Source organism: Leptonychotes weddellii, chromosome 3 (genome assembly GCF_054177405.1).
Source record: "Leptonychotes weddellii isolate Sample4059 chromosome 3, ASM5417740v2, whole genome shotgun sequence".
NCBI classification, from domain to species: Eukaryota; Metazoa; Chordata; class Mammalia; order Carnivora; family Phocidae; genus Leptonychotes; species Leptonychotes weddellii.
Genome location: NC_138371.1, coordinates 87,548,022 through 87,565,267, shown reverse-complemented (window position 1 = coordinate 87,565,267; position 17,246 = coordinate 87,548,022). Strand labels below are relative to the sequence as shown.

The 17,246-nt window shown below is 39.2% G+C and overlaps 1 protein-coding gene across 1 annotated transcript in view; it reads right to left on the bottom strand.

Annotated features, from left to right (window-relative positions):
- The window catches only part of NCKAP5 (NCK associated protein 5), a 797,038-nt gene that overhangs the window by 747,678 nt on the left and 32,114 nt on the right, over positions 1–17,246 (bottom strand). Inside the window, exon 2 of the mRNA XM_081814565.1 lies at positions 2,371–2,500. Within this exon, the coding sequence (XP_081670691.1) occupies positions 2,371–2,439 (69 nt within the window). The 5' untranslated portion in view covers positions 2,440–2,500. The remainder of the gene's footprint in view (positions 1–2,370; positions 2,501–17,246) is intronic.

Here is a 17,246-nt window from a genome sequence, read left to right as displayed (position 1 = left end):
GCATCTTATATGAAGAAAGAACATAACACTAAAACAGAAGGCAAATTTATAGTCACGTGGCCTAAACTGCGTAACTTGGAGTGGCACTTAAGGCCTCCCATCCCCCAGGCCACCTACTCATAAGAGAGCAGTTTCAGGATTTTCCCAATTATGTACATGCAGACGTAACACTTAACCTACCTCCAAGAAACAAGGAAGATATTTCACTAGTGTAAAAACTCTCCTTAGCATCACTTGGGGAGATTTAATAGGATTGTTTCTCAGGTGGTGCCAAGCAATGGGTTCTTATTTTCACAGTGTTCTTTTAGGCTGTTAAGTCAGAAAATGGATCTGCAGGCCCCATAAGACTCAGGGTAGAGCCATGTGCCATGGGAACCCAAGCTGGGTTTTGGGTTTTCAGCTTGCACTGCTACTATGACAGGCTTTGATTTATGCTCACAGTCAAGCCTGTCCCTGAGCAAAATTTAAATATGGACAATGGTTTCATTAAGGCTCTTTCCTCTTTCTCTGATTTTCAGGTACCTGATGCTGTCATGGTAATTCACTGCCTCTCCCCTCCCCACCCCAACCCAGTCCTGCATCCCAGCAATCTGTGCTCTGCATCCTATTGTTTACCAATTCCCTCAACAAAATTTTGCTCAGCTGCCTGACATTTGGGAAAGATCCAAGACATTTTATTAATGAGTGCTACTATGAATTATTGAAAGACAATAGCTTAGCATGCTTGCATGGATAGCATCTTTGCATATTCTCCAGCATGGAAGGCAGAATTTGGGACTTTAGGGACTAATCAGCAAGGATATTTTTGGGTTAAGAGAATGTTTCCTGCAGGGCGCCTGGGTGACTCAGTCAGTTAGGTGTCTGACTCTTGATTTCGGCTTGGGTTGTGATCTCGGGGTGGTGGGATCGAGCCCTGCTTAGCTCAGAGTCTGCTTATCCCTCTCCCTCTGCTCCTCTCCCCCAACTTGAGCTCTCTCATAATAAAAAAAAAATTTAAAAAGAGAAACTTTCCTGTGCTGCTCATATTATATGGGCATCTCTGTCCTCTGCTTAGGTATATGACAGACCCTATTGTCAGGTTAATAGGTAAAAAGTGTTTTCTTTGGCAAAGGAGAGGCTGAGAAATTATCTTTTTATCCTAAGTTTCCCCAGAAACTATCCTCAGGGAATATTTAAATGCGCGCTTGCGCATGCACACACACACACACACACACACACAGGCTATTTGCATCACATTCGACCCAGAGATAGAAAGACCTAAGAGATGAGAAAAGGGCACATCCATTGGGAGGAGAATCTATAATGCTATAAAAGTTCTTAGCCTCTGAGGGTAGGCTGGTCACTGCACAGCCCACACAGACACAGAAATTGAATCTAAAAACAAGAGAGGAACTAGACACAAAAGTTTAACGTAATCCTTTTCTCCATTCCCGGAAACTCACATCCAGGAACAGTTTGTGACATTAAGCCTCAGCAATTATGGGGTAACCAGCTAGTCTATACACTGGCAGAGCCAGACCTATAGCCGCAGAGTGGGAAAAGTGCAACTGACAAATCCATTCAACAAATATTTGATTGGATACCTACTCCGACCCAGACTCCCAGCCAAATGCTGGGAGCACACAAATGAATAAAGCACATCCTTCCACAACATGCAAAAGAAGGAGCTGAGCTAAATCTCTATTTCAGTAAATGAGCAAAAAAGAAAGGAGTGACTCGCTTGATTTCTTGCTCTGGTCACATACATTCGGGAAGAGAAGAGGTGATGCACACATCTGAGCTCAGAGAGCAGCCAACCTTCCAGAATCAGGGACTTAGTCTCTTTCCTTGGACTAACCAGATTCTCATACACGAAAGCAAACACAACCAGGTTGTTAAGAACGACGCTCATCAGCATTCACACTCTTTGAAGGAAAGTTTGTAAACAATTGAACCATGGTACGTACCTAAGAAGATCTCAGAGACTCTTCACTCTTCAATATTTGAAGCTCTATTAAATTCTTACTCAACTTATCCCCCAAATGAAGATAAATGGGTGATGGAACAACTGTATATAGGCTTGGCATTTGGCATCAGCTTTACAGTAGTGTTTTTGTATAGGTTAAAGTCTACTTCAGCTGGAATTAATGTAATTATATATAATGTTGACAGATTATGACATTTGCCTATTAAGACACTCTACAAACATTTCAATAATTTGCTGGCTTTTGACTTTGTAAAAAAATAAATGAAAGCAAATCCCAGGGGATATGGCTAATGGGGTAACTGGAATAGAGGTTTCAAAAGCACAGGGTTCAGGAAATAACAGTCAAAGAATAATGCATTTTAAGCCAAAACATATAGAGTGGTAAATGAATATTTAGTACTTACCACAAGACTGCTGTCTAGAGACAGCCTTTTTCCAAAGTCCCTTTTCTCAAGCTGTCTCTTTCCCTCCATGGGTGAAGTTATTTATTTTCCTTTGTGATTTATAAGAATTCCCCTTCTGTTTCCAGGGTCACTGCAAAAAGTGAGCATGTGTTTTACCATCCAACTGAATAGTGTTTAGACCCTGGTTTTTAGCTTTCTAACCAGAAACAATTGTTGCAGCCAAAATACCCAGACCCGAATCATAAGTGCAGAACTGGGCTCTCTCAACTCAAAAGACCTCTCTCCATGTTGCAAATGTCAGTCGTCTTTACAGAGGCCCCTGTGTTTTAATAGGTCTTGCTAATGGAGTTGGGGAATGGGTTTGCAGGTTGAATCAGCAGACTGTGGATAAAAGCAAACAGTCTGTTTCATGCCACGCTTGCTCCACACCCATCCTCCCTCTATCAGCTAGAATCATTCTGTTACTGTGCACATAGATGCTGTCTGCAAATTCCATGAGATCAAACTGACAAAACCAGGCTCCCTAACCAAGAGTGGCTGAGCCCAAGGCCCGAGGAGAGGAAACTGAAACCTAAACATTACCGCCAATATTTCATTGTAAAATATTTAATTTAAACAGTTGTGGGGACCATTATAAGATACATTCCCTCTAGGACAGGTGGATTCCACATGAATGGTGGAGGACATGTCACTCTCAAGGAGTATCTGAATGCCCACTGCATTTTACTCCATCAGATATAGTTAATCCCTGTACTCCACTGTGGTTGCTAGGTCTAGAATGACTAAGTGTCCCGGTTAGTAAGAATATATTGTGTGTATTAAGCACTAGCTTCCAGTCTTCACCAAGATATTAATGGCCTGAAGTTAAAGAAACAGGTTTTAGTCCAGGCTTTCCTACCCATTCCCCAAGTAACCTTGGACAAGTCATTCAGCCTCTCTGAAACTCATCTTTCTAACCTGCAAAAAACATGTAGACGTACAATGATTTAAAGGCAATAAACTACAACTTACATGTAAGTTATAATTATGCACAGATTACATTAAAAACCAGTTAACTTAAATACTAAGTTAACATAATCTAATACATCTTGGATGATTCAGGAGGCACTTGGAGGTACAGAAATTGTTCATAATTCACACAAAACATATAATCATTGTCCTGCTATGGAAGAAAAGCTGAACTTAATAACGTATTATACCAATCAGCTTTTGATAAAATTGAAAAGAAATATTATCCACAGCCCCCTCAATTGCTCCAAATCTAATGAGGATGTAACAGAACCTGACCTCATGGCCCCCAGCATATGGCCTCTTGCTCCTTGTTTCCCCCACCAGGAGGAGGGCTGGGACAGCGATGCCCCCCCAGACAGGGTATGCCCAAATGATGGTCAGTGGTAGGAAACCAAAAGACTCCCCAGCCGTAGGCTCTCTCCCCAATCTGGCACCTCTCACTTGGAGGAACACCAAATTCAATTCATGACTCGTCCACTCAGAATCTCTTGGGAGTCCATTCTGAATTCGGAATCTAAAACCAAATTTTTCAACATCATGTTCAAGGTCTACTTCCTGCCAAGTAGCCTTTTACAGTCCCTGAATATGCGAGGCACATTCCTGAGACCACGCTTTGGATCACACCCCTCACCTCCATCGGGTCTAATTCTCCCCTCTGCAGTGTCGGGCGCAGGGCCCATCTCCTTCACAGAAGCTTCCTGGTCACCCCACTGGGCAAAGCCTTCTTTCTCTCCCACACTTCACGGGAGTCCTCAGGGCCTTACTTATTAACCACCTAGCACAGTTTAAATATAGGAAGTTCTTCTTATTTGCTGGTTGATAGAGCCTAGTAGTTAAAAACAAACTCTTCGGCAGTTTTTCCAGAACAAAGTTAGTTGCATGTTATTATTATTGGCAAAACTCTAAGTCCAGTAAAATTTGTTTTAAGGGCTTGACTTTTCCCATCCACTTTGCTGCCCCCTCCTCATCTCAGTATGTGATATATGTGCTGTATGCACTCATGGGTAGCTCAGAATACTCTCTGTAATGATGGCTCCAGCTACAGGGACTACTGAGGCCCTGAGATTTCTCCCTCCATCAAAAATATACCCCCCTAAGTCATTTTCTTGTTGTCTTTTCTCATTTATATATTTCTCACCCTCCTACATCATACTCCAAAGAGCCCTGGCATTTGCTAGGTCACAATAGATAATCTTTCAGCATGTAGCATGTATTTATTAAGTACCTAAAGTATGAAGGACCCAATACTTAGGTGTTAGTAACACAGCCGTGTGCTAGGCTCCTGCCTTGGAACTTCACGGAAGATATAGGAAATAAGCAAACAAACAACTTTAAACCATGAGAGGTACCTGCTTGCGAAGGAAATAACCCTCAGGAAGCAGTGTTATGGAGTGTCAAGCATGTGGAAGGGGAGAACATTTTAGACAGAATGATAAAAGTAGAAGCCAGGCAAAGAGGTAAAGAGCATTGCAGGTAAAAAGCATTCCAGATAGAGGGGCCAGCCCTTCTGCTGGGAAAAAGCTGGAAAGAGGTTTGCGTGCCCCCAGAATAGGGAACCAGTTTTTAAAGAATGAAGAAGCTGGGAAGACAATGTGTAAGGAAAGTTCCAAGCCATAAGTAACAATTACATCACACCAGGGTCTTGTAGGACAAGGTAACTTGTTTGTTCTGAGCATAACACTTAGTCTTAGGGTTTGATTCCTCCTTACCAGCTGATAAAATTAAACATTTTAATCTCTATAGGCCTCAAGTGATTCATCTATAAGATGGCATTAATAATAGGACCTTCTTCATAGTGGGGTTGTTGTGATGATTAATGAGATGATCCATTTAAAGGGTTTTCCCACTACCTGAAAGGTAGTAGGTAAGCTTTAAATATCAGATATCTTAATCATCCCTTCCAGTGACTGGATTTTATGTTCCATAATAGGCTGATGAGACTGTCATTTTGGGAAACAAGGATCCTTTTGACAGTTCTCAAACAGCCTAGTCTGCTATGTGGAAGGCTGACTGAATGATTTAACCTGGTCAGTTTCTTTTCATACTTAGTAGTGCCAATAATATAGGCAGAGATTGACCTTCAGAACATTCAGCAACTGATAAGGCGCAGGCATTGGCCAATCAGAAGGACATGGTCAATGGCAACAAGGAGCACAGCTGTAACCATGTATCCTGGCCAGTTACCACCCTAAATGTATGTTCTATCCCCAACCCAAGAACTAGAAAATTCATGAATTATACCGTAAAGCAATCATGGAAAGGATCAAAGTGAAGTTATCCAAAAGGATCAACGCAAGACCACGCAAGAAACAAAATGGCAACCAGGATGTGTCAACATGAAAAGGGGAGGAGTTCACAAAGGAAAAGTCAGGAAGGCTGACAGCCTCCACCTCCAGCATCATCAAGGAAAGAGATGTGCCCACATTTACACATACCCAGAAAGGACTGCAAGTCTAGAGGGGACATGCGTATGTCCGATCCCAGACACTTTGGTATTATGCTGGCCATTTGTATTATCCAACAAACTCCCCTGCTCAGAGACCACTGCCATAAAGCAACCTTCCAATTTTATTTGATTCCCACGTTGTCGTTTTACTTATAGAAGAAGAATGTGCTGACCAGCAAATATAAGGAGACAATCTTTTGGAAAGTTACGTTTTTAATACAAATTTGCAATTCAGCATCTGACTCTTTACATTCATCATTTATCTACTTGCTTAGTATATTAGTCAGCTTATGCTGCCATAACAGAATATCACAGACTTGGTGGCTTAAATGATAGAAATGGATTATCTCACAGTTCTGGAAACTGGAAGTTCAAGATCAAGGTGTTGGCAGTGTTGGTTTCTGGTGAGACATCTCTCCTTAGCTTGCATTTGGTCGCCTTCTGTGTCCTCATGTGACCTTTTCCTTCGTACACATACTTGTGGTACCTGTTTTCTTTTTCTTATAAGGACATCAGTCCTATTGAATGAGGACACCGCTCTTAAGACTTCATTTAAGCTTAAATACATCTTAAAAGGCCCTATCTCCAAACATAGTCCCTTTGGGCATTAGGGTTTCAACATGAATTTTCAGGGGGTACATTTCCATCCATATGAGTTAATGTCAGTCAGATTTCAAAGTCTGATCACATCTCAGGGTACTAATAAATTTCTGAGTCTAAAGCCTGACAGAAAATTCTGGGTATCCGTGGCTACTCCCAGACTCTATCCCTCTCAGCTGGTTAATTCACTGTTGGATTTCATGCCATCACTACCACCCACCCATCCCTGCCTTCCCCTGCTATACTCTTCTTTATTGCAGGTCTAGAGGTGCAAACATTACCAAGATTTTAGTCAGTTGGCCAAGTTGGATTCTGCCAATAATAGGCAGTGAGAGATTAGAAGGCAACAGGAAGAGAAAAGCCCTTCTGCTTCTAGCTGCAGAGAAGCAACATCAACAGCAGGTATGATCCAGTTAACTTCTGTGATTCCTCCAACAAGCAGAGTATAAAAACAGGCAGTAGTAGCTTCCTACTCTTTGTATAACCTTTGTATTTCCTATATCTTCTACTAGCTTCCTAGTCTTTGAGTGCCACCAACCTTTTGCTCCTCCAGTTTTTCCAACAGTTTCATTAAAAAATTCCTTGTATTAACTCTATCCCTGCTTGAAATATCTAGAGTAGTTTCTCTTTTCCGGGCTTGACAATAATTGATTCACACCATACAGAGATATTGTTGGACAGGCAGCCAGCCTTCCTTGGGCAACTCTGGGTCTCCTTTTTGTGAGCCTTCTGAGCAATAGTGTGGAATTAAAAATCCTACCAGACACTAAGTTCCTGGAGAGCAGGGACAATATTTTAAGTTCTATGTTCTCCTAGGTAGTATAATGCTTGATGCAGAGCAACATGGTAGACACTCAATGAGCATTTGTTGTTTGCATGAATAAATAAATAAATGAATAAATGAATAAATGAATGTTTACAGCTGTCTTTGTGAACACAGAAAAAGCAGGGTGACAATATAACATTGCTAAAGTAAAGAAGTGCTATACACGTTTATAACCCTGAAATTACTTTTATAGCCAAACAAACAGACATACTCAAGCCTCAAAGAAAACATTTTGTCATGATTTTAAAACTATTATCAACCTAAAAATTACTGCTTAGGACCTGCCTGAACTTACAAAATACCATAGCTGAGTCCTGTTCATGCCTTTTCTATAGCTTCTAACAGCTCTGGTTATGAAGAACACACATCTGCCTCCAAGCGATGGGTTGGCCTCTCCCCCTTGCAAGGGGAGGAAAATGGTTAAAGAGTTGAAGGAAGACAGGATATTAAGCACCTATTTTGACTGATGGACATGGATACCGGTCTCCCCTCTCCTCACGTGCATCTCTCTCTAACTGATGAAAATACCATTTCTTAGTATCTGTAGGATCTGTGTTAGCCTTAATAAACTCTCTTTAATTTTCCTCACAGATAGTAATGGCCTTTCAATGCTAGACAGACCCTTTAATATTCCTAAAGACGTCAGTGATTTCTTTTTTCTGCCAGACTTTATTAACAGACTGCATAATTTTCAAGGGACTATAACCAAACAACACCATTAAATAAATCTCAAAGGCTTATTTTCTCACATGCACATAGCCACACATATGAAGACATACTTATTCACACTCTCTCATACACTCACATGTATTCTGAGAACTTCTCTCCATAGCCATTCCTGTCTCTCTGACTCCCCCACTCCCCACCTCTGCTTTGAAATTTTAATGGTAGTGCCTAAGAAATGGAGGAAAAAAGGTAGAATCAAAGGCATTCCAAGATTTAGCTCTCAGTCCTCTGTCGTGTAAACTTGAGGATGTTCCCTAACTTCTGTGAGTTTACACTTGCCCATCTGTTCTCACAGAGGTTGTGAGGTTACAATGAGACAGCGTACAAAGATATTTTTTCAGTCGGCTTCGTGAAGCAACAAACTATGCAAAATAGGATTGTTTGCAGCCTCATACACAACCAGAGAACAGAAATTGTGTCAAACCCATTGACACCATCCCCTGCAGTACCCAGCATCCTACATGGTATAAATCCTACAAAGAAGGATTTCAAAATTGAATGTGCCACAGACAAATGAAAAAGGGCAGCAAATCTCTTGTCCCTGACAAGGTAGTCCATAGATCTCCAACCCTGGTTGCTCCTTAGAATCATCTGGGGACCTTGTAAAACATACCAATGCCCACACGCCATCCCAGACCCCTGGATCTCTGGGGCAGGGCCTCCAGGCACCAGGGTAGGGTGACAGCAGCCTGGGTTGGTAACCACTGGTTGAAGCAGTGGTTCTCAAACTTTGCCATCTATTGGAGTCACCTGGGGGAGTCACAGAGATCAAATCAATCAGGACTGCCAGGGGTGGATGCAGTCATCAATACTTTAAGCTCCCCGAATGACTCTAACATTCAGCACCAGTTCGAAAGGGTGAAGGTGTGCCCCCTTTCTTGGTCTCTTTCCCTTCCTCAGGGGCCGAGGGACACGTGGTTGCTGGCAGACTCAACTGTCTTTCTTTAGCCACTGCAACTAGCAATTCTTAATCTGAAAATGCTGACCCCAAAGAAGAATATCAGATACAAACAATTTGGATCAGCATCTCCCTCTGTACGCTCATTCTGTCCAGCTCACTAATCACCCTGCTTAAACTGGCCTTTTGCTTCGTGCAAAAACTAATGTTGACTAAAGATAGAAACAGCGTATCTAGATCCCAAATTAATGCACAAATACAATCTTAAAAACTCAGAGTGAGGCCATCATTCAGAGAATAAAGGAGAGAACCTCCAACACCAATGACAAGAGTGGAAGAAAATTCCTGATTCAAATGCTCCAAGAACCACTCCTGCCTTTCTCCCCACTGTTCTCTAAGACTATTTTGCTCTCATTTCTAAGTGCAAAGAGCAGGAGGGAAGAGAGGAAACTGTGAATCTGTAAGATTTGCTTATAGCTACCAAACAGAATGTTTGAAACTCCTGTCAGCTTTGTTTTGAAGTCTTTTCATCCAGATGTATCAAAGTCCACATAAAGGAAAGCAGTTGGCTTTTCTTATACTTTAAATACATACACACAGCAGCTTCCTTTTAGAAGAGATGGTGGCTCAATAATTTTCTGCTATTGCTACATCCATTCATGAAGTACTCACACATGTATATAAGTGTGTGTGGGTTGCACACATGTGTGAATGTGTATGAGTGTGTATCTGAATGCCCATGTGTGTGCACACACACTCTGAACAGGAAACCACTCTCTTCATCCTGGACAGGAGAATAAAAAAAAAAAAAAAATACCAAACAATGTGACTTACAACCACAAAATGCCTATTTAAATCCTAACAGCACCCTGAAACTGATTTAGAAGCCTGCACGCGAACAGATTTACCAAATGTGGCCCATCCTTGCAGATAAATTAGTGGCTGGAAACACTCTCTGCAGGATGTGACAACAGCTTTTTTCTTTGAAGTGGAGGAAAATCTCGCATGATGATGAAAATTGATTTTAAAGAATGATTTCATGAGCTCATGTTTATTAAACTTCTCACCCTAGAAGCTACTCAATAGCTTAGAGCTGATAGTTTAAATGCCAGAAAGGAACCCTAAGAATTACTGCCTCGTGGTCTTACATAAACGGCTACCTCCAGCACAGGAACTAGGGAACTCCAGTGCAGGCAGGGTCTGGAAATCTTTGCTGTTGCTCAGCATGCAGCTCAGCAAACTACAACAGTTAAAGAACTCATGCTAATCTGAATTAAGTTCCTTGGGAGCGGAGGACAGGGAAAACTCTTCAAACCTCTTTTTTTTTTTTTTTTTTTTTAAAGATTTTATTTATTTATTTGACAGAGAGAGGCAGTGAGAGAGGGAACACAAGCAGTGGGAGTGGGAGAGGGAGAGGGAGAAGCAGGCTTCCCGCGGAGCAGGGAGCCCGATGCGGGGCTCGATCCCAGGACCCTGGGACCATGACCTGAGCCGAAGGCAGACGCTTAACGACTGAGCCACCCAGGCGCCCCAACTCTTCAAACCTCTTAAAACATCCAAAATTCAATCATTTTCAACCCTTACTCTTTAAATATTTTTTTTAAATTGAGAGATAATTCACATACCATAAAGTTCAGCCTTTCAAAATATACAATTCAGTGTCAACCCTTTCTATTACCTGAAACTATTTATTCACTACAGAAACCCAGGTTATGATTCTCAGCTGGGATGCAAAGAAGCTTCCTCATGGTGGCTTGAGGTTCCATCCATCCTGACTGAGCCATGTCCATATCATTTTGGGTAGCAGCCTCCTGGATAGTCCTGAGTTCAAATTCTCCAACTGAAAAGTTCTGTGATCGTAAGCGATTTCTGTGAACTTGAGCAATTTATGTTATGTCGCTTGGTCTCAGTTTTCCCATGGATAAAATTAAAATACCAAGAGCAACAATCACCTTTAGGGAATGGCTCTGAGGTTGAAGATGCTCGTTTTAAAACACTGAGTAGAGGGGCACCTGGGTGGCTCAGTTGGTTAAGCATCTGCCTTCAGCTCGGGTCATGATCTCAGGGTCCTGGGATTGGGCCCTGTGTTGGGCTCCCTGCTTTCAGGGAGCCTGCTTCTCCCTCTCCTCCCTGCTCATGCTCTCTCTCTCTAATAATTAAATAAAATCTTCAAAAAAATAATAAAAAATAAAATACTGAGTGGATACTCAGCAACTGTTAGTTATAATTCATCAGAATCCTTTTCATTCAGAATTCAGTAATATTTATTCAATATCTGTTTTGGTCCCAGACCTCATTTTAGGCCCTAAGAGAGAGAAGAAGAAGAAAGAAAGATGTAAAGCACACATCCTCAAATTTTAAGGAGGGAGGGAAGATTTATATCGTAAAAAGGTAAAAAAAACGTGAATGAATGAATGTTTTTGGCGTGAAGAAGACCCATTTCCAGTTGGAATAATCTGTAAAACTTTCCTTCTTTGCCATTCAAATATTTCCAGCTGATTTCCAGACAGAAACTATTGCTACATTTTTTACAGTGTATCAACCAAAAACTAAGAGACAGAATGGCAGGGCTTTGGATCAGGATAAGCATTTCAGGTCTGGCTGCTCTTCTCCAACCATCTGTTCCTTCCCTCCCAGTTCTTTTAGGAAAGCTGTTCCCCGTTTGGTTCCCTCCTCTACCTCCTCTCCATTTATCGCTTTAAGAAACGTTTCTATTTCATTACATGAAATGCCCGTATGTTGCTCATGAACTCCTAAGGGGAAAGTCAGTGTAAAAATGAAACAGATAAATAACTTATAAAAATAAATAAAGTGTGTACATAACCCCAGAGGACTGGAAGAATATTTAGATAAGTGACTAGGGAAAAGAATTTTCACACTGTGTCATCTGCTAACGCTAATGAGTTAATTAAATTAGAAAAATTCCACAGCCAGAAGCAAAAACATCCAAATACGTGGGATGCTGGGGGAATTATAGACCATGCTACTAAATGCTTTCTGTTCAAGCTTTTTTTTTTTTTTTCCTTTGAGAAGACTGTGGAGAGCTACACTTAAAAAACCATCCAATTTCAAGAGTGTATTTTCCATCTGGGGCCAGTTGGGTAGAATGTGCTCTAAACTCTGCAAAGCCCACTGAAAGACAACATGACTTGTTAAGAAAACTGTTTATGAAAAACAATGTTCTGAAAAGATCCAGCACAAGGTTTAATTGCGATGTCTCCCTACATTGCTGAATTCATTATTTTCCATTAAATGCTTTCATACACAAGTGAAAAGCCAAAACAATCCAGGAAATGTATATCGTCAAAAAAGTCAGATGACAATACATTTTTGTTAAGGCATTACATGGTAATTAGAATGTTTCCAGCTACCTGGAAGCTTTTTTCTCTTTAAGGGTTTTTTTCTCTTCTTTTATGGTAACCTCCTTCCACAACCCCTATGTCCCAAACAATCCTGATGCAGGGGGGAAAAAATGCTCAAAGCCTAGTAATTCAAGATTGAAATAACCTTTAATATGCTGAAACCAACAGAAAGAATTCATAATAAACCATAAAATGTAGAATATGACATTAAAGATGTCCTAAGTAATAACGGCTGTCAAAATGAAATGTATGAAAAAAGTCTCAAAGATGTTTATCTTTTTCTATTCAGGGTTTAATTGAATTGAGAGTGCTGTTCACTTGTGGGAAAGTGAGCTGAAATCTCTTTCAAAAGTAAAACGGTTGATGAGCATCCACTTACACTGATGGCTAGAGAGAGTGAGGTTAAGGGTGTGTGTGTGTGTGTGTGTGTGTACAAGATCTATATGTATGGCACGTGCACCCAAGCACATATATGAATGCCTATATGGCCATACTTCCCTTCTTGTCCTCATGTCTCCCAGATTATGAGCAGTGATAATCAGAACTTCTAATTATTGGGTGCCTGGGTATCTCAGTTGTTAAGCATCTGCCTTCGGCTCAGGTCATGATCCCAGAGTCCTGGGATCGGGCCCCTCATCAGGTTCCCTGCTCCGTGGGGAGTCTGCTTCTCCCTCTCTCACTCCCCCTGCTTGTGTTCTCTCTCTCTCACTGTGTCTCTCTGTTAAATAAATAAAATCTTTAAAAAAAAAAACCTTCTGATTATTTTTTGAGTTTTTTTCTTGGAATGAGTTGTTTCTTTTTATTTGGGCTTTAAAGGCTCAGGAATAAGAGAAGTTCTATAGATAGTTGGATAAATCAGTGCTTCTCAGATTCAAGAATAGGAATATCTGGTGGATTCATTAAAATGCAGATTCTGATTAAGTAGGTCTACAGTAAAGTCTGAGATTCTGCATGTCTAATAAGCTGATGCTTCTGGTCTGTGAATTCCACTTTGATACTAAAGGATCTGACATTTAAAAGGGAGAACTTATCTGTGTCCACTTAAGAGTGAAATTCTATGAATTTTCTCAGAAAACTATGATCTTCTAGCTAGATGTCATGGCTTTGTTCCAGACATAATCTAAGACACTTCATGGACTACATAGGTCATGTAGCTTAGGTCATGCATGATAATTTTTACGTTAACCTCTATTCAGGACATTTGGAATCCCAGAACCTAAAGTTTAAATGGTTTCTTCTGGACCCCCTTCATCCCTCCCAAATATAGTCATTGCTTCTAAAATAAACCTAACAAATCGTGGCCCTATCTCAGCTTGCCTCTTCCACTGACAGAAGCTCTCACTGCCTTTTTCAGAAACCCATCTCACATTTGGGGTCATGAATAGTTAGAAAGTTTTACTCTGTCTCCTGAATTTTCATTCACTTGGCCATAGCTCTGTTCCCTGGAGCAAATATAAGTTTTCTCTTATTCAAACACAATATGCCCAGTTTCTTCAACACTTTCTCCTGTGAGAAACTTTCTACAGCCCTTGACTTCCTTGTCACTGTCTGGAACCTCCTAGAACTTGATGAAATCTATAAGTTAATAATGTCTTTCATTCAGATTCTTTTAAAATTTATATCATAATATATGCATTAATCCTCTTTATAAGAGATACAACCAGTAAAAAAAAAAAAAAAAAATGCACCTACACTATAATGTGAAAACTGTAGCCTTTCACTCCCTGCCCAGGGTTAATGACTTGTAATAGTTTTTCTACTTGTTTACTTGCAGAAATATATTTTTTTCTTTTTATATAAATGGGATCAACATCTATTTCTCTGTGACTTTTCACCTAATATATTCAATACAGAAGGGCCTAACTCATTTTTTTACAGTGTTATGTTGTTCTGTAGACTGAATGAACAATAAATTGTTTATTAACTTATGAGTAGAAATTTAGACAAGCACTGTTGTTTTCTGATTCTAGACAGTACTGCCATTAGAACAGCATATGCATCTTCTGTGCCTGAGTTTCTCTATAAGGTATAAATTTCTAAAGGTGGAACTACAGTGTAAAAACTGTTTAATTTTGATAGAAATTGCCTAATAACCTTTGACAGTATTTTGAGAATGCATGTCATCACTAGCAGTGATGAGACTACCTATTTTCCACATAGTTGTCACTACTGAATAGAATCAATCTTAAAACTTTTTCAAATTCATTAGTAAAATAAAAAAAAAGATCTCATTGCCTTAAATTACATTGCATGATTATTACTGGAGTTAGGCATCTTTATGTTTGTTGGTCATTCGAATTATTCTCCTCTGTATAGCCTGCTTAAATTACCTTCCCATTCTCCCCCTCCTGCTGTTTTATTGCCATATAGGAACTATTAATACATTTTGAATGTTAATTCCTTATGACTAGTCATTGCAAATATGTTCTCCCAGTCTATCTCTTGGTTCTTCACTTTGTTCATCATTGTATAGAATGTTATAACTTATTTGTAGTCAATTGCATCAACCTTTTCCTTTATACCTTCTAAATTAAAAAAAAAAATTCCATTATGTTCCCTTAATATTTTTTTTTTTAAAGATTTTATTTTTTATTTATTTATTTGAGACAGAGAGAATGAGAGACAGAGAGCACGAGAGGGAGGAGGGTCCGAGGGAGAAGCAGACTCCCTGCCGAGCGGGGAGCCCAATGCGGGACTCGATCCCGGGACTCCAGGATCATGACCTGAGCCGAAGGCAGTCGCTCAACCAACTGAGCCACCCAGGCGCCCTGTTCCCTTAATATTTTTATGGTACTCTCTGAATATATTTTTTTTATAGATTTATTTATTTATAAATCTTTGGTCTTTGAAAAGGATACTCAGTGGTGCCTGGGTGGCTCAGTCAGTTAGACATCCAATTCTTGATTTTGGTTCAGGTCATGATCTCAGGGTCTTAAGATGGAGCCCCACATCAGGCTCCATGCTCAGGGGGGAATCTGCTGGAGAGTCTCCCTCCTTCTCCTCCTCCCCCCTGCTCATGCTCTCTCTCTCTTTCAAATAAATAAATCTTTTTCAAAAAGGATATTCATTAATTCTGTGTTTAAGTTTCCCACACTGATTTGAAATTCTCTCTCATAATAACAAAGTTCAATATATGCATGATTCTTCTCCTTCTCTGTTAAAAAAATACTAATCTATTTGCCTAATCTTTGCACCATTATCACACTGCTTTAATTATCAAGTTTTAGCAAATTTTGAAATCTTGTTGGTCAAGTTTCCCTTGTTGTTGTTCTGTTTGGAAATTTTCTTGGCTATTTGTATTCATTTTTGTCTTCCAGTTGAGCTTTAGGATTATCTCATTATTTTCTACAAAAATTAATGTACAGATTTTTATCAGATTGTACTTAACTATATAGATTATTAAAGAGAGAATTTAGATTTTTACATTTTTGAGTCTTACTATTCAGTGTTGCAAATGTGTGGTAGATTGCTTAATGGCCAAAAATTTCTCCTATCCCAGAATGTCCTTTCTCCCTTTGAAATGTGTCTTTGATGTTCTTCTAGTCTAGGAATGGTGTCCATTCCAGTTCTTGAATATGAAAGGGCTTATGACTCTTTTGACCAATACAAAGGCAAAAAATGATAATAAGTTCTAACACTAAACCTGAAGAGAACTTGAAGCTTCTACCTTCTGTCTTAGAACCCTGAAAATACTGTGCTATGAAGAAGCCCAGTCTAACCCACTGGAGAAGGAGAACTGAGGTGCCTAGCCCATCAACTGCAACATAATCTGGGTGAGGCCACCTTGGACCCTCCAGCTCTAGTCAAGTTTTCAGATGACCCCAGCCACATGAATGCTCTCAGGTGAGAACAAAAGGAAAACCACCCCTGCAAACTCATGAAATCATTAGAAAAAATAAGTCATTTTTGTGTTAAGTAACCAAATATTGGAGTAGTTTTTTATGTAGCAATAGATAATTTAAGCAAAATCTCTCCATTAATTTGGGTCATTATTCATGTCCTTTGGTAAAGTGTTATAAATTTCTTTAAATAGCCTTTAGGCATATCTCTCTTAAATCCAAGATATTTATTTATTTTTGTTGCTCTTGAAGCTAAATACTTTTTTTCTGATTATGTTTTCTAATTGGATATATGGAGCGTAGAAAAAAAACTACTGATTAATAAACTTTGACACTGTTTAAACTGTTTAGGTATTATCCTGAACACTTTTGCTAGTTCTAAATGTGCTTATTTTATTCATTGGATTTTCTAGATAGAAAGTAGCAACATTTTTGGCTCTTCATTTCCAATATTTACTATTCTTATCTCTTTCTCTGGTCATATTGCATTGGCTAAGATAGCAAGTTGATAGTGGAAACTCTTCATTCTTTACTTCAGTAGAATTAGATGTAATTTTTTCACCAGTGATTATGAGACTGTCTGGTTTCTTTGTAACTAAGAATTACCAGATTGAGGAAATTTCTATATATTCTTAGATCCCTATCATGCTTTTAAATGTTTTATTTTTAAATTTTTAAACATACCAAAAGTACATAAAGTAACAAAACATTCATGTACCCACCACCCATATTTAACAAAGTTAACCTTTTGCCATATTTTCTTTAATCCTTTTTTTCCTTAAGAAATAAAGCATTATAAATAAATAAAATCTTTAAAAAAAATAAATTTTTAAAAAAATTTAAAAAAAAAGAAATAAAGCATTATAGATACAGTTATAGCTCCATTAGCCACTACCTTGTAGTGAGAAAGCATCCCTGCTATGAATGAATTATACTTTTACTACATATATGTGTACTAAGAATGATAAACAGTATTGTTTAATGTGCCTTTTTTATGTTTACATATATGGTATCATGCTTTCTCTACTTAGTCACTACTTTTTGGTCACTTAATATTATGGCATCAAGATTTATCTATGAAGATAAAAAAGTCTTCATTCATTTTAAATAGTTTAATAATTCCATTAAATTGATTTACAACAGTTACCCAATTCCCCAAAAATAGATA